Consider the following 25,626-nt stretch of genomic DNA (forward strand, 5'->3'; position numbering starts at 1 on the left):
TTCCCTTTAGAGCCACTCCATTTGGGAAAAGGTTGCAGAAAACCAAGAGAGGAGGCTGTGCAGTGGAAGTGATGCTACAATGTGAAAAAATTGGCACATGTTTTGTAGAGGAATTCCAGAGAGAAGAAAGCTGTAGGAAAAGTTGCAGTCCTTCACTAATCTTCCTGCTGTTCTCCTTTATTTTAAATGTCTTTCCTTTCTCTCTGTTTGCTGTGAGTTTGGACTGGGACAGTTTTCCCCATCTTCCTGCTTCCCAGCTTTTCCTCTGTCCTTGCCCAAAGGAATTAAGGAGATGTAGACCTGGAAGGTCCATGCAAAACATGGGAAAGAATGACATCCCCCTTTTGTAAGCCTTTTTTTGTCATCTGGGATTTTCAGAGTCTGGATCTTATGTTACCTTTTTTTTTTTTTTTAATAATCCCCAAAATTAATGCAGTGATTCAGTGTGCCTAAATGTGTATGTGTGTGTGTCTTGGGGTGATTTTATGATAATACTGTATTTCCCTATAGTCTGCTTCGTGGCCAGAAATGGGCCCTGTAGCTTTCATCTGCCCAGTCAAAATATTTCCCTGACACATCTATTGCTAAAAGAAATGAGAGATGAGCTGTGTCTGAATTTTGCAATATTTAAGCATTCTATACATTATATTATTGTATTATTATATTATATGCACCTGTTGTTGCAGACAGAAATCTCGGATTTATTACTGGCAGAACAAACACCCAACCATAAGCTCTGCAAATACTTAAGTTTGCAGTAATAATGTTTACAGCACAACAATTAACCAGCCCAGTTCCTCCCCACTAAATTATTTTATACAGTGTCTCAGCTGATTTAATCTAACAAGTCCATCCTTTTTAAAACAAATGGATTTCCAGTAGGATCAGATTTTCTTTCCAACTCTTTTTATTGCTGGTTTCTTTAGAGATGATTTAATTGCTGTAAAAATGGTCTTCGTACTTGCCATTCTTGATTATATTGCTACTTAACAAGCTGTATTAAATGCGTGAAAAAATCAAATCAGAAAATTGAGCACTAGACAGTAACAAGGAAATTTTTTTTTACTTTAGTACTGTTGCCACTGATGGGAAATGTGTGTAATCAAGTTATTTTTGTATTATCTTCAAGCTGGGAGGAAAAGAAAACTTGGGATAATGAATAATTTGAAAGTAACTACACAGAAATGCCACTAAAAATGATGGCTCATGAGCTGATCTCAGTCTCTGCCTCCTCAGCTGAACCATTTCCTTTACCTTGTGCCTTCAACAGGAACATTTTCATCTGGAGCCTGTCACAGTGTGGGGGTTCCCAGGTGTTTTGAATGGAATAGTGCTGGGGAAGGGGCCTCTCCTTGCCTCATCTTGGCAAATCTTCCCCAGACAGAGCAGTTCTGGGCACTGTGCAGCAGATCCAACCCACGGTGGGCACATGGGCTGCTGGGGCAAGTTTTGGGTGGTTTCACAATCCTAAATTGCTGTAACTCCACAAAGAGCTGTGGCACGTGGCTGCAGTGGTGTTCTCCAGAGAGAGGAGCCCTCTCAATCCATGGCACATCCCCTAGAATGGAAATCAGGTGCCTCTGAGGTCCATAAATGAATGAAATCCTGATGTGGCTGAAGGCAGTGGTGAAGCCCTTGGGGCTTCCTTGGTACATGGTCAGGGCTGGAGAAGCTCAGCCTCTTTATGCAGCTGCTAAATATCAATAGTCCTGTCTGTACCACGGTCCTTGTTGTGCTCTCACTTTCTTTTCTGCAAGGGGAAAGGCCTTGCAGGAGAGCTCAGAGCATGAGGCTGGCAGACACCTCCCCTGTGGGAAACAGGAGCAAATCCCATGTGCCAGGTAGGATTGAGATGCACAGGAGATGGACAGTGTGGGGCAAAAGTGTTGCTCTCCACCAGAAATGTGAGTGGCACCGCTGGGATGTAATAACTTGCTCACAAGGAAAAGTTTCTTTCTAATGTCCATCATTTAATGGTTGGCTTATGCCCTTGAAGTGAGATGTCTTATATCTGTAATTCAGCCACGGTAATTTCATTCTAAAAGTACCCTATTTGATTAAGAAGCAGCCATGAAGGCAAATATCAAATCTCCAGATGGGAGCTTGGCCTGGCAGGAGAGGATGAGAAGTTGCCATTAAGTGAGGCCGGGCTGGGCTGTCCCCTCTGACCAGGGACAGTGTGGCACGGCCCATTTGTCACAGCAGGGATATAAATTTGTTTTCTGCTACTGACATGGAGTTGTCCTTTCCTTTATTGCAGCAATAATTTCTTAAAAATACCATTAGAAAAAAGACAAAAGGAAGCGTCGCGAGCATGAAAGTTTGATCTTAATTTTGTCCTAACCTTTACAAAATGGCTTAAATAACTCCTGCAGGTAACACCCAGCAGCGTTTCTCACCTGAGTGTTGATGGCCCATCAAAGTGCTTTAGAAGGGGAAAGCTCTTCACCTTGTGCTAGTCCTTAGAGCGTGAAATGTCGGGTGCATTTGAAGAACAAAAAAAGATGATAGTGTGTGGTAGAAAAGCACGGAAATGTTTAACCAGTCTTGTTGAACTGGGGATCTCTCTGCCACTGAGGTAGGCTTTTTTAACTTGTGGATTTTTATGCTGCCTGTATAAAATACTGAGATGCTCTTGTGTGATGGTCCAACACCAAAATATCAGAGAAAGTGGAGGAAGGATGGTGTTTTCCATCAGAGATGACGAACTGCTTTTCCTAAAGGTTTATGGCAAAGCTTAATGCCTGGCAGTGTGCTGGCACCCAGGACACAGCTCTGGGTAGGAGCCTGGGTTTTAGAGAGCTCGTGCTGGTGGTTTTATGGAGCAACCTGTGCCTGTGAAATGGTGCCCCTGGAGCAGCTGGATGCATTTTCAGCAAAGTGAGGACAACTGTGCAGTATGGAAATGGCCTGGCTAAGGTGATTTTTATCCCAGCACACCCAGAGGACGTTTTTGCTCTTCCAGCTAATTGGAGGTTATTAAATTCAGGGAGGTGGTAGAAGGGTACAAGAATAAGGTGGTTGTTTCTTGGAGTGAACTCCTTTGGGTAAACTAGTGCCTTTTAAAACAAGACAAAACTTTTACACCCTGTGCATCTGCTCTAGTCACTCACAGGTCCCTTTTGAGCTGTGTCTTCTGCTCTATGGAGTGGGGAACCAAGGGGGGTGGTGGGATGCTGTGTTGGGAAGTTAACCATCACATTTATGTTTTCTGAAGCTACTTAGCAGTGAAATCAGGCTGATAGCTGCTGAATTGCTCCAAAAGCCTGGCCTCCCTGCATTCCCAGAATGGTATGTCCTTGGCTGTATGGTCTGCTCCCAGCCTTGCCTTTGTGGTCTGTGTACCATTTCCATCCTGGAAGAAGCCACATGGTGCTTCTGGCCCTGTTAAATGGCTACAGCACATTCTGCTGTAATAAACTGGGGTGATGAACTTGTGGTGGAGAGGCTGATTTAACTGCCTTTGCAGGAAAAGAAAAAAAGAATTGGTTTTGTTGGTTCTGTTATTTTTGTTCTTTTTAAATGAAATACAAATACAATAGAAATTTGAAATACAAATACAGTTTACAAAGGGAGAATGTGTTCAACAGCTTTCTTAGTTCTTCTCTGCAGTGTTCAGCCCCCACGAGCAGCCTGTCCCAGCCTGTGAGAGTGCTGACCAAGGCTATTTTAGTAGCAGGGCACAAGAGGCTTGAGACAGAAGTGCATCATGTGGTTTTTAATACATAAAAGTAGGAGGTCCAGTTGGAGACACCTGGGAAAGAGCATTTGTGCATTTGTAAAAGTTCTTGGGCAGAACAGCCTGTACCTGGGAAGGGAACAGAGGCAGCAGTGCTGGGGGTGCAGCAGCTCCAGCTCAGGCTCTGGTTTCTCAGCCCTCCTTCAAGATGCTCCCAGGGATTTCCCTGACTCCTTTGCATTAGAGTCTCTGTGCATAGTTTAACTGTTCTAAGCATTTTCTGTATAAAAAGTCAAGCTGTGTGTGTGTGATCCTCTAAATCATTACAAATGGGTCACTGAGCAGTTTAGCAGGAGCAGAGACTGGAATCTCCCCTTTTTCTGTATATCATCATTCATCTCCACCTGCTTGCCTTCAGAAAAAAGGGCTCAGAGTAGCCCTCTGAGCTGTTACTGATGTTGTACTGAAACCTGCTGTGTGTGGGCACTCAGGCACGTGCCACCATGCTGCAGGAGAGGCAAAGGCACACACAATGCTCACACAGTTTCTGTTCAGGATTCACAAGCATAAAAACCACAATGGATGATATTTTGAAGCCCTCTATCACGGTGGTGTTCACCTGGTAAGAAGCTGTTTTGTTGCTGGCACATAGAAACTGGCAGGCTGGAGGCTAGTTAAAAATACATTTCATTAATAAATAAATTATTCAAACAAAGGTGCAAAGTGAAGGGAGTTGGCAGAGAGGTAGAGATTTGGGGGTGGGTTATTTTAGCCTGGTGACTAAAGCTGGTGGGTTTTATGCTCTGGATGTTGTGTTGATGCCTTGTGAAGGCTGATCTAGAACAGAGATTAGACAGAGCTAAAGAATAAAGTAGGGATTTATTAAGATGCCTCAATGGATCCACCTTGGGCAGCACAACACAAAATGGCCATGAAAATGGATGACAGATCACAGGCTTTCACACTTTTATAAGTTTTGGTCCACTTGCATATTGGAGTTAATTATCCAATTACAGCTTTAGTCTATGCAGTCCCATCCTTCTTGTTTTTCTCTAGTCAGCCCATGTTGTTTGTATTCTTGGGCCTGAGATTTGGATCAGTTGTCCTTGGTCCCCAGCTAGAGAAGGAATTAATTAATCCCATATTGAGGGATGGTGAGCTCCCTACTTTGTGAAGAGAGCTCACCATCCCTTAATATGAAGCTCAGAACTACACACTAAAGCAGATCAGAATCTGAAAAATATAAAAGCTAAAACCTGAGGCATCAGTGTAGTACTGAAATGTGTGAAAGTCTGACTCAGTGATATGTTCCAAGTGCTGTTCAAACGCTTTTCCTGCTCTTGTTGAAGGTTGGTTGTGAGGCAGAGGTGTGGGGATGTAGCCATGCAGATCTCTCCAAGGAAACGGCTTTTCAGTGGAGCACCTCCAGCAGGCACAGTGCTTGGGGTTCCCCCTGTCTCAGCCTGGGAAAGCACTGTAGCTTTTGAGGCATGAAGAGCTGAGAGAGGGCAGCAGGAGGAGGCGGGAATCTGCTGTGTTGCTTTTGCCAAGAGTGGGGAATTGGTCCCAAATGTGGGAATACACCAGTCCAGCCACCTCTGCAAGGGAAGCTGGCTTGTCTGTGTGCATTGGGTGAGGGGAGCCAAATTCATCTCTAGGAGTAGGCACAACCCATTGCTGGAGTTAAGCACTTATTTATGGTGGTGACAGCTTTAAGCCCAAGTTCATTTAAACACCACTAAAATCTTTGACATGTTTTAAAATACAGCGAGGAACGCGTTTGTGGAAGAAAATTCCACAAGGAGTCATCAAATGCAGAGAAACAACCTGTGGCTCAGGAGGTTCTGCTCTGTGAGCTGCTAGGGACTGGGGGAGGATTCTGAGAAATATGGAGAGATGAATGATGGCACCTGCCCCAAATAAATCCCTGGTGGACCTTCATCAGAACAGGATGAAACCAGCTCAGGTTTTCTGTTTCTTGCTGCCTTTTGGGCTGGTTTTGGGGCTCTGTGTTCCCCAGACTCACCTCCACACCCCTGAATTACCCCTCAAAACCCCTTCTTTCAGCAGATTCCTTACCTGCTATCAGGGGAGTGTTTAGAGCAGCTAAAGATCTGAAGCACCTTGTCTGGAAGACTTATGGTGATAATTAAAGCAGTGCTTTCCAGCCCTCTGCTGCTCTTCCTTGGATTGCTGGAAAATGGGGAACAGGGCTTGTGCCAGCTAAGAAGGAACCCTGGAAATCCATGTTCACTGATCTGGTATATTTGTTTGACCTGTTAGTGTGTCCTTGCTGATGGTTGTGAGTACCTGCCTTGTGAAAACCTCCAGGTAGGGGAGAGATTGCCCAACAATTGTAGGTCATATTTATTTTACTTTCTGTTCTTAAAAAAAAATAAAAGCATCATTATGTGATGTAATTTAATCATCATAGACATGCTGTAGGTTGATTTATTCAATTATGGAGAGGGGTAGTGGGATGTTATCTTTTGGGATTTAAAACTAAAAAACAAACCAACTGATTTGTCCCGTGCTGCAGTTAAGGGTGAAGCAGCTCAAAACATCCAGCTCAAAAGACAGGCACGGAGGTCATGGCTGGTAATCACGGTGACACCAGGATGAGTTTTTCTAGACCAGCTGTGAAATTGTGCAGTAAATTACATTGCATGTGCTGTATTATTCCCTGGTTTGGTAAATAAGCCTCCTGATGGAGGCCCAGCCAGGCAGATGCAGGGAGCTGCAAGTTCTCCAGGAGGTGCTCATGTGCTCACACCACTGTTCTCTTTGCCTCTTGCTTTGGTCATCCAAAAGCTGGCTGCTTTCCCCTCTCTTCACAGCTTATTCAAAGTCTGTTGTGTGTTAAGGCCCTGCACTGCCTGTTTCTGCAGGTGAGCAAGGGCTGCTGGAGCACCACGTGCTGCCCTGCCTGCAGCTGTCTCATGGCTGCTGCATGGAGGATGCTTCACTCTGATCCTTCATCTGCCCATGGCATGGCTGATCCCTGCTCAGAAACACTCTGATCCCTTCATCTGCCCATGGCATGGCTGATCCCTGCCCAGAACCACTCTGATCCCTCCATCTGCCCATGGCATGGCTGATACCTGCTCAGAACCACTTTGTGTTCCCTTCATGTCCCTATGGCATCTCTGATCCCTGCCCAGAACCACTCTGATCCCTCCATCTGCCCATGGGATAGCTGATCTCAGCCCAGAATGACTCTCTGATCCCTTCTGGGAAGAAAGAGCTGTTGCTTCTGGCCATGTCTGAGGCTGGATCGTAGGATTATCTTAGTTTCTAAACTAGGGAAGCACAAAGTAACTCAAATTGAACTGAGGCCGTCCGGGTCTGACCTCTGGGTAAAAATAAAGACAGTTTTTGTGCAAGCAATAATGCAGTGGGAACATCCAAAGGCTCAGCTCAGGTGTGAAGCTGTGCAGTGCATCAGCTGGAGAGCCTGTGTCTGTTACCCAAATCAAGGAAGAGACTTTTTCTCCCTCACTATGCTCAGGGGTACCTTCTTCCTACCTGGGGGAAGGAGTGAGCAGTCACCTGTCTGGAGCAGGAATGTGCTGCTGTGGGGGTGATCCCTCTGCACATCACCTCCCTGGCAGTAGGTGCTCTCCAGGAGCTGAGGAATGATATTGCAGTATCTTCAAGAGGTTTAATGACAGCATTAAAAATGTGGTCAGTGTTCAGTTAACTTAAAAATTCAGTATTCAGTAGTAGTTTTTGATTACATGTAGCAGTTCTCTTCCCTGCAGTAGTTAGGATCATTGGCCATGGCAACTTTGTGGTATGGCACTGAAATCTTGGGCTGTAGTTTCTTCTCCAAATCCTATTTTCACTGAGATGTCCTCATAAGCAATGAAAATAAATGTACTCATATGTTTATTTGGAGGCTTCCTTAGTAAGGAGGTGTTTAATAAGCACCTACCAATGGAAACAAATTGAGTTCCTTGAGTCACAGCTGGAGTTGCAACTTTTTCTCCTTTGATTATCAAGGAATATAGTCTGCATGGAAGAATTCAGAGCTTGCAAAGACATCTGGTTGCTAAATAATATAATTAAAGTAAAAACAGCATAACGGGGTGCTACTCCCACGTTCCTAATGAGCAGAAAGTAGAGTTTGGGAAAGGGAAATGCATTAGCTGGTGGAGGGAAGGAATAAGAGAAAAAAAAGAAAAGCTATGGGGGGTAAGCCAGAGAGAAGGGGCAAAGTGAAGTGAGGAGAGTGCAGGAAAGAGGAGATGGGGTGCCCTGTGCTGGAGCCTCAAGCAACACAACACCCAGGGACTGTCTGCTGCCAGAAGCAGATAATGGTGGTGCTGGAGTAACTGGTGATCCATGTGGTCTCTCACAACTTGTAGCACACTGTCTCATGCAGCATTTAGCTGTGTCACTCAAAGTTTAGAGGCTCTTTTTCTCCCTAAGCGACTGTATAAAGGGCATTTTTCTTCCTAAGTGACTGGCTTGTTGTTTGTACTCCTTTACTAATTTAGAGAGCAGGAAGCCAGCTTAACAGATCTGTGCACAGTTCCTGTGTTTCGTTAGGGGAGACAAACTGTTCATTAGAGCAGCCAGGTGGAAGCCAGTTAGCTGGGCTGGGCTGAGCTCCTCTTTGCAAGCCACAGTGCTGGGGAGCTCCAGAAGGGCTTTCCCACTCCTTCCAGGGGAGGACCAGCACAGAGGTAATGATTCCTTGAGCTCTCATCTCCTGATGGAGTCTTTCCCAACAGGCAAAGCCCAGGTGCTGCTGTTGTCCAATGCCTAGGGAAGAAGGGGCCCCCTTTGCTCCATGATAAAGCTATTGTGGTGTTTGGGAGGGGGTTCCTGTGGGACTTGGCTGTGTGAATATCCTGGCTGTGCTGTGTGATGGATGCTGCTTTTGCTACCTGAGCTTTGCTTTCTTTCTCTTGGCAGCTGCAGAGCTGGGAATGGTGGGGTTCCTTTTCCTTCTTGGAATTCACCTGCATGATGGTTTTCAAGAAGTGTTCAGAAGTGGTACCTTTTTGGCTTTGTGTTTGCACACTGTTCAGCCATAAGGGGAAACCTCTAATATTTGGAGGAATCTTCAGGCCAAGGGTATTCTTCCTGCTCCATTGTAGACCTGGGTTATTTAGACATAAAAACACATTTGAGAGATCCTGGCAGGGCAGACTGTCCTGAGGATCATTTTTCAGGCGCGATGTGGAGAATCTCTGCTGAGATAACAAACCCCACATGTGCTTGTCTGTGAGCCTGCCACTGCCTGTTTGATCCTCCTTGTCTCCAGTGTTGCACCCAGCAGGAATTAGAGGCAGCAGTACCTTACCTTGCCCCTGATGTTCCCAAAGAGGCTGCCCAAGGATGGAGCCTCACGTTGCTGTGGAGAGGCCACCCCTCGGGGCTGCTGCAGGAGATGCAGCATGGCAGGGATGGCTCCTCTGTTTCCTTTACCTTCCACAGACGAATCCCAGCTGAGAAAAGCATGAATGTGGGTTGGTCTTATTCCCCGTTCTGTGTTTGTTGTTCCTCTCCTCTCTGTTGGGAAACCACCCTGGGGTTAAGTGTTCTACCAGCTGGGAGGAAAGGTTGGCTGAGGTGATTGTGCCAGAACAAGGACTCTGGTTTCATGGAAAACAGGCAATAACTGTCCTTATCTCTTATGCATCACTGCATGAACCTTTCATCTACTCTGCTCCAAGGAAGATTTTCCCATCTAGTACTCTGTTACTAAATATATTTTCAGTGCAACCTGAAATTATATATTTCCTTACTTGCTGTATGTTCTTGTGATTTCTGTGTGTCTGGTTGCACGTAGTGCTCTGCTGTTTCGTGGGCACAGCATTGGCATACGTGTTCTCTTGCAGCAGCAGTGTGCAGGTATCAGAAATCTTTTTATAGTGAAAATCCCTTGTGAACTTCCAGTGTGAAAGGCAAAATGACATCCAGCTATCCTCCAAAACATCTAATAGAGGGTGCTTTGAGTTTTGTCAACTTCTTGAGCTAGTATGAGATGGAAGGTTTCATAAGGTCATCTTCTTTTCTCCTATACCTGATTTTTTGAGCTGGTCAGACTGATGTAGGAGCAAGCAGAGGTGTCTGTGTTTACCTGGCTCACAAAATACTGCCAGATATCATCCTGGCATTCCTGGCCGCCACATTCCTCACTGCTGTGTTTTGCTGGATCCCAAGAGGGGAAAACCTGGGGAATCAAGGAATTGAAGCTTTTCTTACACATCTTTGATTGCACAGACCACAAATGGATTAAATTCCCGATTAATGTATTCCTGCATTGAAACCTTTGTGTGAGGAACTGATTTATTTGCTGCTTAAACATGCAGAGCAGTAGCATATGTGAAAACACATGCAGTAAATGTAAGGTGCAGGTTTTGTGTCAGTTTAATAATTTTTTTTTAGTGGGGTTAGTTGCCCTCATAATGGAGAACATTCATTTACATGGTGTTCTGGTGGCTCTGTGAGCTTCACAGGGAAAACAATTTGCTTTTGGGGACAAATATCTAAGGATAAATGAATTTTTCAGGGTGTTCATACCTGAGTAGGAGAAGGGTGGAAGTGCAGCACACTGCCTCCCAAAATCCACCCATGTGATGTCAGCTGTCTACTGCACAGATGGGGAAGAAGCAGCACTTTGCAAATCCCCAGCAAGGAGCTCTCTGAGCCTCTGGTGCTCATTTCATTTAATGGGCAGCCTTGCAAACCATCTAGGCTTTCTGTAGGTATTGGTTTTGTAGCATTAGGTGCCCTTTTTTTGGTTTTGTTACTTTTTGTGTGTGTATTTTACAGAAAAATGGTGGGGACAGTTCTGACTGGGGCAGGCAAAGTGGAAGATAAGCCAGCAGCAACTGCTCTGCATGTCCAGGCAGTGTTAGCAACACTTTCTCTCACCTCTGTAGGATTTTCCAGTGCTCTTCAAAAGGCTAAGTTTGGGAAAAAGTGACACAACAGCAATTTAAGGACTGCTGGAGTTTTTCAGTGGCATAGAGCATTGCTGTGAAGTGACGTACAGAGAAAACACTGGTCCTGGAGCCAGTCTGAATTTATCACTGTGTCACAACACATAGTTAAATTTAAATGTGTGTCCAGCACTTGCCATTTCAGTGGGTTGCAATCAGCTTGAATTGATATTACCCAAATAAATCAAAGAGCTGAATAGCACATCCATTCCTGATACAGCAGTGCAGTGCACGTTATCTGAGAGTAAAGGGAGTTGGAGCAGCTCTGACTGTTATTGTACCCAGCTCAACACTGCAGAAGAACAAATTTTGGTATATTTGGACTCCTCCAAATGGAAAGTGCTTGCCACTGCAGTGTCCAGGTTGGTCAATTACTGTGGTTGCTTGTACAGGGATGGATGTACAGTCTGCTGGCACTATTCACATGGCTGTGAATAGGGCATTCTTCATTGGAATTAAGAGTTACAGCCAGTTTTATAAAGCTGCATTTAGTCTTGGGACAGGTCAGCCTGGGCAGCATGCTGCAGTTAGGCTTCCCTGTGATGCATCTGTGCTTTTTCCTAGGGAGAAGTTTTTCTTGTCACTGTTCTAGGTCACATCACATCTGGAGTGTGTTTCTGAAGAGACTTTCCTGTCCCCACTTACTGAGTTTGGGTTTCTGCTGTGGAGCTGCCTCCAGGTGCCTGTACTCAGGTACTCTGGGCTGAAACTGCACTGGATGGCGTGCTCCAAATCAGCTTTAGCTGAGAGCAGCTAAAGCTCTGGAGTGGCTGAGAAGCCTTTAATCCACAGGACTGGGTTGGATCTGGTCTGGAATTCCCAAATGCATGTGCTCCGTTTCGTTTTCCAGGTGCCTTGGCAGTGCTGAGCTCCCTCAGCTGAGGTGGGTGCAGGGAAAGGTGCCTGGAGCAGGGTGCTGTACCTGTGGGAGGAAAGGGGTGACTCCAGCTGTCCCTGCTTTTCCTGCCCTGGGGTATTTCCCCCCAAGGAATGGAGTGTTGGATGGGGGAGGAGGTCTCCTTGCATGCTGGACAGCCTTTTACTGCCTGACTTCCTCTCCGAGATCCTGAGGAAACCTCCATACTAAATCCCCCTGATCTGATTTTATTTGGGGGAACAAACTGCTTCCCATCTTACGGCTCCATCAGCTTTGTGAAGTCTTTTGTTTTGCTCAAGTTCAGTTCTTCTTGCAGACATACAGAGAGATAATCACATCCCTGCTTTTCTCTCTTCTTTTCAACCCACCATGAACCTTCTGCTGCTGTCCTGCCTCATTTGTTTCTTCCTCTTATTCTCCTCATTAAATAAATTTCAGCCAGATTGTCCTGTCAGATGAACAGTAAATTAATATATTGTAGCCCTAACGTCAAAAAGGAAAAAAGTATTTAATTGCAATTACTTGTGTTCTTATCTCACCACAATCAGTTTTGAAAGGCTATTGACTTAAATGGGGACAAGGCATTGCTCCCTCTAATTTTGTGTTTCTTAATTTTCATCAATAACTTCCTGTCCCCAATTTGTGTGGTGAGAAGTTGTACCAGTTGGCCAAAATCTTCCCTCTTGGTTGATGTAATGGTTAGGGAGATTTTTGGGCTGTAGGCCAGCAACCTCCCTGATTGAGCTGGTACAGGGAAGTACCACTTCCAGAAACTCTGCAATATAACACAGGAAATCACCCAGCAAATGACTATAAAATGCAGTCATTTAGCTCTGACATTTTTTTTCTTAAGTTCTGAAGAGAAAGCATATGGAGATTACCTTTCTGCTTTCTGGTTTGTATATTGAAGTCCAGGAGCTCAGGGGCAGAATTGTAAATGGTGCAGTTATGAGTTTATTTTGTAACTCATAGGTATGTTTCCTTACCTTGTTATGTGGCTGCTTCTAGGAATCAAATATTTAAGTTTGCATTGCACTGCTTTTGATGTCTGGAAGCCTTTGTGCTTTTTTAGATTACACTTTACATCAGGTTTACAGTTCTTCTGGTCCTTTAAAGGAAAGGGAGAATGTGATCTCGTGACTCTCAACAAGGCCTTAAAACTTTGACACTCTCTTTTCCTGGAGGACAAGATATATTCTGGTCATCTACAAGCCTGTGTTTTTCAGTGGCAGCAGCTTTTGGTGCTGTCTGGAAAGCAAGGCTACTCACTTTGATGGAGAGAGGGTTTCTGTCCTCCCTGACTTCAGGAGAAAGAAGGAAAACAGCACTTCAGTTCCTTTTTTTCTTCAGCATATACACTCTGTCATTATACAATAAACATGTTGTTCCCTTTTTCTCCTGAAAAACCTTTTCCTTTCAGTCACTTGATGCTGTGGGAGCATTTCTGGTACTACACACTGCAGCATCTTTGTTTTGCAGACAGCAGTGAACCAGAGGCAACACTGCGGCTGGATTTGAAGCTCTTCACTGGGAAAGGGAAAACTTTACATTTGTATTTTAATGTGCGAGGCATGATCTAAAGCACATCACAGACTGGGTTTTTGTTTGTTGTTTTCCAGTCATACATCCTAGCTTTGCTGTGTTCCCATGACCTGATGGAGTAGAAATGAGTAATTTCTGTATCTGGAGGGCTTTTGCTCCAGCACCTCATTACCTGCCAGGAATGTCTTAATGCCCCTTGTGCCATTTCTGGTTTTCCAAGTGTGACAAGCAGCTTTCTGCATTTCAGGGCATCAGAGGTCAGCCTGTGCCGAGGCAGGTGACATCCCACTGCTGGGGGACACGGAGTTCCCTCTGTCCTGGCTGCCCCAGGCTCCAGCAGAAGGCAGGTGCTGGCCTGCCCCTCCTGGGCCTCCTCTGCACCTGAGGCACCAGGGGCTGGCTGATGTCTTTGTGGCCTATTTGTCACCCTGAGACTAAGCCAGAGGAGGGAGAGGAAATTAATAAATGTTAATATATGCTGGTTTAATTGAGAAGCACTGTTTTCATCAACTGCTGTTTGAAGAACAGGCTTAAGTCTGTTTGTAAGCCCAAACAAATGTTGGCATTTTAAAGCTGTTGCTCAAATACAGGGATCTTGCTACTGCTAAAGAGGTTTAGAGCTATGAGCCCAAACTCTACAGATGAATAATGTGGCTGGGATTCAGTAAAGCCTATTAAAGATCATATTTTTCTATTCAGTAGCTTGAGCCAAGCTTAAGCCAAGTCAGCCTTCAAATCCTGACTCGCCCACCTTATTTTGTGTATCACTCCAGCACCACAGCACTCAGCATTCTGTGTTATTTGGAACAAGGGGAAGTGATCTCCATCTCATTCTTGTTTTCAAGAGCATGAATGTGTTTTTCCTTCAGGCCTTTCAGAGGCTTCCCCTCTGGTTGAAGAGAAGGAGATTGTTCAGCTGTTTCTCCTGTTCTCATCATATCCAAGGCAGAGGAGTCCTGGGGCAATGATTATGACATAGGAGAGTAGGATCCCTGAAAGCAGAAGTGAGACTTGTGCCCAAAAATATTTGAGAGGAGTCATTTTGCTTTCTTAGGGAAACGGGCTGAGACATCATTGCATCCTGAGGCTCATTTGACATTTGCCTTAGAAACATTTTCAAAATTGTTTTTTGGGTGAAATTAAGGTCATTTTTGTAAATTAATTACACTTGAGACTGGGAGAGCAATGCAATTTAAAAGTTATAAACCAGAGCAGCCTTTTTCAGATTGGTGGGAAAGTCTGAAGGCTGCAGACCTGTTTCTAAATGTAGTCATGGTTACTTGGCTTCTGTCTTACGGAAAGATTTGTGCCTAATCCACCAGGCAGGTAGGAAAGATAAGATATGTTGACTACAATGTGTAGCTGGAAGACCTTTAAGGAGTGTGCTTGGGGAGGGGATGCATATTAATAAATGTTACTTCACTAGGTGAGTTCATGCACAGCAATGTGCATGCAGAGCATGGCTGCCCATTTCTGCATGCAGACCCAAATCAGGGTTGTTTTGTCAGAGGTGTGCTGCTCCAGGCACCAGAATTAGGATGTCCTTGAGTTCAAAGCGAATTCCCTGCTTGAAAGCAGGTTATGAGGGTTCTTGTGTTCAGGTTGATTAATTCTTGTGGTTTCCTATGGAAATGGCCCTTTCATTATTTCATCGATACCAAAATTAAAGCGTGGTCCCCACTCAATAGCAGAACAATGAGCTCACTGTGACACACCATGTAGCACTGACCTTCCTGAAGCAGAACAGCAGATCCAGATCTATGATATTAGGCACAGCTTGCCGATTGTGCTGCCTGAGATCCCTGCAGACTGGGTTTCTCCAGCTGAGATAGCCCTGGAAAAGCAGCCCTTGTCACTGCCGAGGATGCTCGGAGCAACTCACGCATCTGTGTAGTGCCTTCTACCCTCCTCCCTGCCTGAACCAGGGTTTGTTTTACCCTGCTCAGGGTTCCGTGGGGAGTGAAAACCTTTCAGGAGTGAGGCAGATGATTGAGGCCGGGCTGGGGCTGCCCTGACTCGGGCTCTGTGTGCGCACAGACCGCTATTGATTTGGGCGGCACAGACGCCGATTCACGGCGAAGGGGCTGGCCAGCAGCACCCCTGGCTGGGGGTTCTGCAGGCAACAATCTCCCCTAGAGAAAAATGGGCCACTTGAAAGGCGTTTGTGTATCAAATCCCAGCTGGGATTTGATCAAATCCCAGGGGCTGAGGAACAGAAACCCGAGTATGGGGACTTTTTTGTTTTTAAAGTGCACAAGAAGGGAGTTTTTGTGGCTCTGGGCAGATTAATTTCACTTTTTTTGTTGTTTGTTTGTTTGTTTTTTTCCCTCCCATCCCTCTTACTAGTTCATTTGGCAGCATTAAATCAAAATTCAGGAAGCTGCTGGCTGTGCTCATGCTGTGTCAGGTGTTTCAGACAGCCTCCGTTGTGACCAAGAGCTGTTGCAAAAATCTAAACTGGGCAAAGCACTGCTGGAAGCCAGAGATTAATGGCATTTCCTGAGTAATTTTTGAGTAAATAATCCCACGTGTTTTTTTTTTTTTTGTCACAAATAGCATCAGGAAACCTCAGAAGATATATCAACCTCATTTCCTAGGTGCTTTGACATCCAGGCTACAGAAAAACAAGGAGGTGGAAAAGCAATCAGATGTGCATGTTCCTTATAGAGAAAAAAAGAGTTTTCTTTCTTTGGATATATATTTATGTTAAGGAAATATTCCTTGCACATAAGGCTCATAGGGCCAAAAGAAAATATTTCCAAAAAAGATAAGAGAACTATTTTCATAGATTAATTATAGGATCACACAATGGTCTGGGTTGGAAGGGACCTTAAAGATCATCCGATCCCACCCCCTGCCATGGGCAGGGACACTTTCCACCATCCCAGGTTGCTCCAAGCCCTGTCCAACCTGGCCTTGGACACTTCGAGGGATGGGACAGTCCCAGCTTCTCTGGGAAACTTGTGCCAGCACTCTGACAGGAAGGATTTCTTTCCTATAGCTGCTCTAAACCTGACCTCTCTCAGTCTGAAGCCATTCCCCACTGTTCTGTCACTCCATGGTCTTGAAAAATCTCTCCTTGGCTTTATGGTAGTGGCCTGTAGGTACTGGAAGGTGCTCTAAGGGTATTTGAGCTGGTTTGCTTATACTTGTGGGTCACCAAAAGCCACAATGCTCAGGTATTAATTTTGGGGTAAGCAGAGGTAAATTAGAGGCTGGGGATGGCTTCTGTGTATGGCATTCACATTCTCTGAACAGAGAGAGACATCATTCTCTCTCCCAGGATTTTTCCTGGGAAAGGCAGTGATAAACCTCAGAGAAGAAGAGAGAACAATTCTTATCTCTGTTCACTGCTCCTGGTTTTGCACATGTGGAATGTGTTATGGAGATTGTTTACCTGAAGGGATTTGTTAATTGGACACAGGTGAAAGTTGTTTTGAGTGATCAGCCAATCCCTCAAAGCTGTGTCTGACTGTCTGGGGAAAGTCAAGGGTTTCTCTACAGTATAGTATCTCTTTGGTGTAGTTTTAATATAGTATTAGTGTAATGTAGTATAGTTTTAACAAAGCAATTGTTCAGCATTCTGAATCATGGAGTCAGATCCCCCCTGGCTGGGGGATCGCCTGCTTCTACAATATCTGCAAGTGCCTGAGGGTGATGGGGAATGGAAAGAAGTTGCTGCCTTAGGAAAATGCTGGTGGTGCCTCCAGATGAAAGGATGCCCAGGACCAGCTGGAGAAGGTAGGATTTGCATTGCTCACTGTCCACAACATTCAGGAGAACAGGAGATTAAGCACTGGCTTAAATGAAGCAAACAGCATGGTGTGGACCCTTGAACCAAAAAGCAATAAAAATTTGGAGGCTGGGAAGGATCCTTTCCTTTTAGGGCTGCCTGGAGAACCTGTGGGGTCTGCTGGGCAGGCGTGGTGAGGGAGGAAAGACCAGGATGGGGAGAGAAGCAGCACTCTTGAGAGGAGTTTCAGGAAAGCAGAGCAATGTGCAGTATTTGAGGGTTTGGGGAAGAGGGAAGTGAACATTAGGACTATAAAACTCGATGCCTACTATGAGCTGCCTGCCACAAGTGCTCTGCAGAGAGCTGTGATGGTTATTTTCCCCGTCTGTTTTTTAATTTATTGTACCAGAAGCGGGAAGGCAATGCCCAAAGTCTAATGCAAAATAAAACAGAGCAGTTTTTGATTGCGCTGCACAGTCAAGTGGAAAAATGAGATAACTGGGACTCCAGTTTAAGGCCCATCTGAGCCAAACCCAAGAGGAGCCTGGCTCCAGGTTGTGTGGTGGAGCCATTGGGGCTGCCTTCAGGAGGGGAGCTGAGTGAGGTTGCTCAGCAGCCTCCAACAAGGAGTGCTGATCAGGAAAAGTTAACTTTTTGTAGACTTTAGAGTGGCTGTGCTGTTTTGAATGTACCTTACATGTCTGAAGTTCAGCTGCTTGTGATGGGCAGAGTCCTACAGCCCAGCCTTACAAGATCTGCTGGGGTTCATATAAGATTAATGGTGCTGCTGTCAGAGGTATCACCTAGGCAAAGAAAAACTGGCAGATGGAATACTGGATTCTTTTAGAAAGGTTGGTAAAAAACCCCAAAACAAACTGCGTTTTTTTTCCTTCCTCCAGGACTGAATTAGTCAGAATGCCTGGGAAATAAAACTGAGTCACGGTGTTTACTCTCAGTGAAAAGTAATGCTCTCTCTTCCCCTCCCTGAGGTGATGTTTTTACAAAGGGCAGTGCGTGAGCACTGCTGGCTCCTTTGGCACCTCCTGCTCCCGGGGCGTGGGAATGTGCCAGCAGGAATGGGCTAGAGGAGGTGGGGGCTGCTCTCCCCTCTGATGGCCTCCCATTGTGCTGCACCCTTGGCATCCAAGTGGGGAAAGAAGGATGGGAAGAGAAACTGCTGGCTGTGGCAGCTCCTGTTAGACTCGGAGTAACATGCTTTATTTATTGGTTTTGCTGAGGATACAGTCAGAAAAAGAAGGCAAAGAAATACCATCTTGTAGAAGGTTAGAGATGGCTGTATGTGTCACTGGAAACCAGCTGTGCTCTTGGAGATGCTTCCAGCAGGAGTGGCCAGCCACCCACCCACCCACCCTGTGGGGTTCTGGAGAATGGCAGCACATCCCTGTTCATGAGGCAGTGCTGCACCGAGGTCTAAAACCTTGCTCACACATGAAAAATTTGTTTTGGAAGTTGACAAGAACCAGCAACACCCGGGGAGTTGTGTTAAATTCATGATTAAGAGGTGGCATCAGAACTGGGCTTTTTAGAAGGATTTCTTTGTCAGAGAAGTGGTGCAATTGCAAAGTAAATGAAGTCAGAGCAAAGGGGAAGGTGCCCTGGCAAGGACTGGATGATTTGTGAATCTGACTCCTGAAAAGTTCTGGGCTCCCTAGCCCCTAGAGAGAACCAGGGTGCTGTGCCTGGAGGGCTTCTGACCACCATGGGCACTTGTAGGTCAGCCATGTGCTCTCCTTGCAGGAATCTTCCTCTGTCCCCAGGTAAAATTGGTGCCAAGCTGTCTGCAGCACATCTTGGTCTCTCACATGTTGTGCAGTGTTAATTTAGTCTGTGGAGAAATTCACAGGAACAAAATGCTGTGTTTTGCCTGGATTCTCTCTGAGACAGTTATCCCTAATTCTTTGGCAAGCCAGCTTGCAGAGATGCTGAATACCAAGCAGTGTGAGGCAGGTATTCCCCAGGGATTTACACTTCCAGTATCACTCCTGTTCTGAGCACCCAAATGCAGAGAATCCTGAACGCATTATGCAACTGCTGACCTTGATCAGGTTCAAAATTATCTTAAACGTTAATCAGTAGCAAGCACCACTTTTATTGTGGGAAGTATTTTATGTGGCATTCAAGCATGATTGCTGTAGTCTGGGGTCTGCCTTTGACTTTATTATGCTTTGAGTTTTCCCAGTTAATTTATCAAAATGACATGCAGCTCTGGGGGGCAGCTTTGTGGTGTATGATTGACTAAATAACGCTCTGCATTTCTGAGAGGCTTTTAAAGTTCCTGCTTTCACACCAGGTGTGTTTGTTGTTCTAATGCAGGTCACTTCCTCTCCTAGTTGTGCTATCCTCCAAGCAGAGCCCGGGAGAAATACTTTCTAATGACAGAAAGTGGATTGCAGGGTTGGGCACAGTCTGAAAAAAGGTTGTTTTCTTACCAAATGCTACTGAGCCAGTTGTTCAGTTTCCTTTTGACACACACATCCATTAACAGATTAAATGGTGAGTTTTGGTAAGAGGTTTGGAGGCAGCCATCATTTTGTGAAGTGGCTGTGGGCATTGTAATATTCTTTTCACTCAATTTGAAATTCACCCATTGCTTTCAGTAGAAAACGAAATAACTTTTTAGACCTTCTAAGTATCACTCATGGCACAGTAATTTTAATTGTTGTCAGTTCCTGGCTGCTAATGAAAGAACGTGAAATTTGAGTGTCCTGTATCTTTGTGTTTCAGAGCAGTGGAGGGAGGGCTGAAGAGGAGATGGAGCCTGGGTGGTTCTGATTAGCGCAGCAAAGCGAGGACGCTGATGCTGTTTCAGGATGGGGCTCATTTCTTTTCTTTCCAGGGAACATTGGCATTTCTAGTTCATTAAGTTCCAAAATAGGATTTTAGGCAGAAATTCCAGTTTTTGACAAGTCGTTTGTCTTTACACCTAGGAAAAGACCGTTTTCTTATTGTATTAGGGAATTTGGCAGGAGTGCATTCTCCTTCCCCAGTCATTCATAGTTGTTGCTGCACTTTGCTATGTGATGATACAGTTGTATGTAGGGATTTCTTCCTTCCAAACCTATTTTCTAATCTTTTTCTAGCAGCACACCTCAAAAGAGAGTGATTATTTCAGGAACGTGCCAAGGGTTAGGTAAGGACTGAAAGGAGTAAGAAAGTCAGAGAAGAGGCATCTCAGTAACAAAATAAGAGGCATCTCAGAAATAAAGTAGATTTTATTGGGGGAGAAAGTGGAGAACGGGTTCAACGATGTGGAGAAGTGGAATTGCCTAAGCCACAGATTGGTTTTTTTTTTTCTCTAAGGTAAAACTCAGCGCCTGGCTTGGGTCACGTTGTGTGTTGTGTGATCTGTTGGCCAGCACTGGCTGCGTGCCTTGGGAGGTCGACACAGCTTGATGACTGGGTGAACAGCTGTATGACTGCAACCATTCCTATCTTAGAAAAGCTAATGAAGCAGCTGTGAAGGCCTGAGAACAAGGTTGAGAGGAGAGGCTGTTCAGGCAGAGCGATACACTGAACAATAAAGGAACTCAGGGGAGAGGGACACGCTGCTTTCAAAGCTGACCCAGAGCAGGAATGAAGTGCTGAGAGTGCTTGGCACTGGAACGTGATTGTTTCGGTTTGGAGATCTGTGGTCATGGGTGAGGCCACTTGGAAGTGAGACAAGGTGATGCAATACCATCCCTGCCTGGGTGAGTACATCCCTCCCATGTTTTGGAGCCTCAGCACATGTACAAACCCAGAGTTGCTATCACTTTCAAACAAATACACTTACTACAGGCAACAGAAAAATACAAGCTCAGAAAGAATTGTGGGAGTAGTTCTTGCAGACAGTGCACAGAGGTTTAAGCTGGCTCCAGTTGACACCAATAGGAGGGGTGTAGTAATTATTTTCATCCCTTCTCTTAATTGCAGATGCTTTTTGCAAATCTCTCGAGGGTGGCATCTGGTCCTGGTAGGAGGCTCTAAAACGGAAGGTTTTCTTTACTGCCACTGTGCACTCTGTGGATTCTGCTGAATCTTGCTTGCCTTGTTGAAAATGGGAGGTTTTAATTCAGTGAGTGTGGGATTGGTGATGTAATCAGAGGAGCTGTGTCTTGCAGCAGTCACACAAATGTCTCTGACCACTTTCCATCAAACTTTTCAATGTCCATGTTGTAAGTCTGAAAGTCAGTGCCCTGTGACATGCTCCGCTTTGGCTCCTGTGGCATTTGCACTGTCTGCAGCTGCTCTGGCAGATTAGATTGTGTGTGACTCAGGCAGGGAGTGGGGCTGATCTGACAATAAATGTGTATTTTAAGTGTAGCTGCTGCGTTGCATTAATGTTGTTTATCTTGCGATGGCCGCCGTGCGTTGGCACATGACGCGGGTGATATTAATGATGTGGAAAAAGGCAGGGCTTTGCAAGGGGCTGTGCTGCTGCTAAGTCATGTGAAATGGAATTGGGGTAGTATCTGGTCTGCTGATAAAATAAAGGCAGCTAATTGCCAGTGCTTTTGTTTTCTTAGTCTTACTTATGAAAGACTTTTCTCAGCTTGGCTAATGTATTCCTTTCAGGAACTCGTGTGCTTTCACACACAGGGTAACTTGTGTGAATGCATTTGCAAGATTAATTTTCACTTACTCCCAGGAGTATTGGGGGAGATAAAACAACCATGTACATTCCCATTATTTTTTGGGCTATATTTGCCCATTGGGCTCTTCCTGAGATGCAGAAGCTGTAGATAACAAACCATGCAGCACGTTGTACAAAGTTAGCCTCTTCCCACGTACAAGGCCCATTAGGAAATTTTCAACTATCATTTATTGAGACAGGAAATATATTCTCCTTTTGCAATAATTTATTGGCCAATTTATAAAAGTTGCTAGTTAAATTAGTTGGAGTGGGAGGACTGAAAAATGGGGGTGAAAAAGCAGCCAGCTGAAAAGCCAGCCCTTCTTGCATGAGCCATGGTCCATACCATTTTTCAAGCAGGAACATTAGTAAGAGTCAGTTGTTTCTGTTGGTTTTCTTTCATCTTGTTGGAAGCCACGTGGTTCCTGTTCCACTCCACATGCTCTGATGAGCCTCCCGAATCATCTGCTAGTTAAATAAAAATTTTGAAGTCAGTTAATGTTTTAATGGAGAGGATTTGTATGCTTGGGTTTGGAATCCCTTTAGAAGGATATATTTAGTAAGGTAAAGAAGTAACTATTATGTATAGATGTGTGCTGTTCTGTGGATCTCCATGACTTTGTGAAGTCCATTTCTGTGGAAATAACCTGGCATTGTTAGTATCTTCCTCAAAGATTCACGCCAAGGTTCTGTTATTTATTAGATATTTTCCTTTTATTAAAAAAAAGGATTATATGGTTTTTGCCAGCCTGTATCACATTTAAGTCTGTTAAATCCCCTGTATCTCTCAGAGACAGAATACCAGGAGGCTTGGAGGAAAGTGTTAAACCTGTGAAGCTGACGTAAAAGATAATATGGCCACAGGCTTCACCCTGAGCTCTAATAGTGAGAGACTGCCTTTCCCAGCAAGGTTTACAGTTTAATATCCTCCCGAGACGTGCTGTCATTAACCGTGACTTTGGAACCAAATCCTGGGTCTTGTTCTATCTCAGGGACACTCTGAGGGCTTACAGTGTTTATAGGCTGGAAAGCAGAAGTTCCATGGCATCATGGAGATTGCAGTTCCTTCAGTGCATTAATTCTCCTGCTCTGTCAGCTGCAGTGAGACGAGGCAGAGCTCCTTCACTTCTACTGTGGTGCTGCTCTGTGAAACACCAGAAAAACTGAGTACAGCCTGCTCAGGATTGCTAAACTCGGGGAAAAAATTACACTACCTTCAACAGATGCTACTTAATTTGTTTCTGGACAGTGCAGCTCCTTCTATTACCTATAAGTGCCATAAAAATTATGTTGACTCCTTTTAGTCCTTTTTTTATATTTTCTTCATAGCAGCCTGTGTACATTTTGCCCACTGTAAGCACTGCTGACCCACTGCAGTCACCAAAGAAATTTAGAAGGGTCACAGAGCACTGTGGGGTGGTATTTTCTGTGTTTGTGGAGCCCTCACTGCAAACCTCCTGTCCCTGATCAATGTCTATGAGTACAAGAAGAGTAAGAGCCAGGATCAACTCATTTTGGAGGCTAAACCAGTTTTGAAGTTGTGAAGACAACTTGCTAGGAGGCAAAAGAGAGGCAAAAGCTTAAATGACTTGAAAGTAGAGTGGAAGTTTCCACCTGCTGTGGTTTGAGGACCTCTCTTGGGGAGGTTGGCATCCCTCATTCTTCGTCTCCCCTGGAGAATCTGTGCTTGTCCCTGAGTGTTGTGCTTCTGGTCTAAGTCAAAACTGAAATTCAATTTACCAATTTACAGCCCCAACATAACTCAATAGGAGAGGCTGAAAAGCAAACCCGGGGTGGAGCCAAATGGAAATTTTGCATGTGGCATGTGGAGTTCTGCAGTGTTTAGTAACGGTATAACAGGATGGAAATTAAAAATGAGCAACTTGTGCAGGCTAGCACCTGTGACAGCTGTAGTTTTTCTCTGGTCATGAGATGATCACCGTGTAACAGGCCTTAACTCCAGCTTCTAATTCTGTAATTCCTGAGCAATTGTAACTGTCAGGGGAGCTCAGTGTAAGCTGCTGCACAAACCCTTGTAACATGGCTGGCAAAGACAGTGACAATGGATGCTGAAGCCTAAGGGATGTCTGACTGTGGCATCCCGTATTTATATCTGCCTCAAACCTCTTATTAACCTTCCCATAATGGATCTTCTGCCTTTCTCACTCAGGAATGCACTTGGGCTGCTGCTCAGCTCTGAGAGTGTTTTCAAATCCAGCTGAGCCCTGTGGGAATTAACTCTTGCTGAACTGTGTGCTCAGCTGAGTCCCGGATTCAAGGGCCACTCTTTTTGATCCACAAGTTTCTCTTCCATGGTCAGCTGTTGTGATGTCTGTCTGCCTTTTCTCTCAGCTCAAAGAGGCTGTGACCACCTGAGAAAAAGGTTTTCCTTAGTCTTGGGTCTTAGTGGTACCAGTGAGGAGCCCTCACTGCATGAAAGACTTTTGGCCACCAACTTGCTTTTGGCTGCCATCTGTGAAAATATATGTATTTTACAAAAAAACCCATTTTATTTGTTAATTTTTATTAGTGATATATTTGTTATAGATTATTGTTTATATTGATCATATATATTTGTTTTGTATATGTATATATGTAGATACTTATACTTATGTGTACAGGTATTGATTTGCACATGTTAATCTACATAAACATACACGTATAAATACATATATATTGTTGCTTTTTGGTAAACAGCATTTCCTCCTTATGTTTCTGTGCACAAGGACTAGAAATGTCTGCTTCAGGAGGTATCTACCTGAAGAGAATTAACATACAGAAGCCATAAATTATATAAAAAGTGTTTGTTGTTAAACTGTGATAAACTTAGCCACAGGGAAGCAGCTGGCACTTTATTGCCAGCAAGTTCCTTTGTGTTCCCCTTAAGCTCCAGCCAGACAACGGCACATTTATAACTTTTTAAAAATTAAATGTGGAGTAGAAAGAGCCATGTTGGGTTTGAGATGTGAGGTGCTCTGGTGGGATTGCTCCAGAGTCACTCAGCTGGTTATGCATCCAGTGGAAGCCTTCCTCCTTTTGTGGCTGATGAAACTGGGGGCAGTGATAGGAATAAAAGCAGAACTTGAGGAATCCTTTTCTGGTCTCTAGCTTTGCTCTCTATCAGCAATTAAATAGAAAACAAACCCCAGAAAATGAAACCAACCTCGAAGTACACATTTGCTGTGGAATAACTTCATGGACAGGTTTTTCTCTCCTTCTGGAGAAAAGGCACTCAGTTTGAAGTGCCAAGGCTCAAGTAATTTTTCTCTGCAGTGAGAAATGGCAGGCAATGCAGTAACCTTCAGAACATGTGAGTAACACCAGTTCTGTGTCAGGAAGCCTTAGAGCTGAAATGGTTTGGCCAAAGCACCTGGAGTCAGAGAGCATACAAAGTGTGCTTGGTCACAACTCACCTTTTATAGGAGTGTAAAAGGAATGGAGCTCCCTCTGAAGGGTTTTAAAGGCTGGCAGAGTGAGCTACTGACAAATCATCTTGGTGCTACTGAGGCAAGTCTGGAAAGTGTCTGTGGAAGGGGTGAGTGTGGTGTTTGTGAGGGTGCCAGGACGAGGGAAGAGATGAATCTGACTCCGTGTTCTTAGAAGGCTGATTTATTATATATCATATTATATTAAAAGAAATGCTATACTAAAAGAAAGAGGATACATCAGAAGGCTTAACAAGAATGAATAATAAAAACCTGTGACTCCTCAGAGAGTCACAGCTGGCTTTGATTGGTCATTAAGTAAAAACAATTCACATGGAACCAATCAAAAATGCACCTGTTGGTAAACAACCTCCAGACCACATTCCAAAGCAGCAAACACAGGAGAAGAGGATCATATAATTATTATTTACATTTTTCTCTGAGGCTTCTCAGCTTCCCAGGAGAAGAAATCCTGGTGAAGGGATTTTGCAGAAAGTATCACAGTGACAAGGGTGAGTGTCCTGGTTTCAACTGGGATGGGGTTCATCATCTTGGTTGCTGGTATGGTGCTTTGTTTTGGATGTAGGATGAGAGTAACTCATACTAAAAATGACATTTTAGTTGTTGCTGAGCAGTTCCTACATGAAGTCAAGGTCTTTTCAGCTGCTCATGCTGCATGGGGGGAACACAGAGCTGGAAGGAGACAGGACAGCTGCCCCAAGGGATATCCCACACCATGTAGGGCCATGCTCAGTGTATAAACCAGGAGGAAAGCTGGCCA

At 44.7% G+C, this 25,626-nt stretch overlaps 1 protein-coding gene and 1 long non-coding RNA gene across 6 annotated transcripts in view; one reads left to right on the top strand and one right to left on the bottom strand.

Moving 5' to 3' along the window:
* Positions 1 to 25,626, top strand: part of ERBB4 (erb-b2 receptor tyrosine kinase 4) — a 578,878-nt gene that overhangs the window by 77,373 nt on the left and 475,879 nt on the right. For 2 of the 5 annotated variants that reach the window (XM_064433625.1, XM_064433626.1), the window contains exon 1: positions 16,630 to 16,795. The exons of the other annotated variants lie outside the window; for them this stretch is intronic. In XM_064433625.1, coding sequence (XP_064289695.1) covers positions 16,645 to 16,795 — 151 coding nt within the window. In that variant the 5' untranslated portion in view covers positions 16,630 to 16,644. Of the gene's footprint in view, positions 1 to 16,629; positions 16,796 to 25,626 lie in introns of those variants that run through there. 5 annotated transcript variants of the gene reach the window in all.
* LOC135309458 (uncharacterized) lies at positions 11,671 to 12,623 on the bottom strand. The gene is made up of 2 exons (XR_010369722.1): positions 12,499 to 12,623; positions 11,671 to 11,960 (listed from the first exon to the last, which is right to left on the bottom strand). It is a non-coding gene; the product is annotated as an uncharacterized LOC135309458 (long non-coding RNA).

The sequence above is a fragment of the Passer domesticus genome, chromosome 10, assembly GCF_036417665.1.
Source record: "Passer domesticus isolate bPasDom1 chromosome 10, bPasDom1.hap1, whole genome shotgun sequence".
NCBI lineage: Eukaryota > Metazoa > Chordata > Aves > Passeriformes > Passeridae > Passer > Passer domesticus.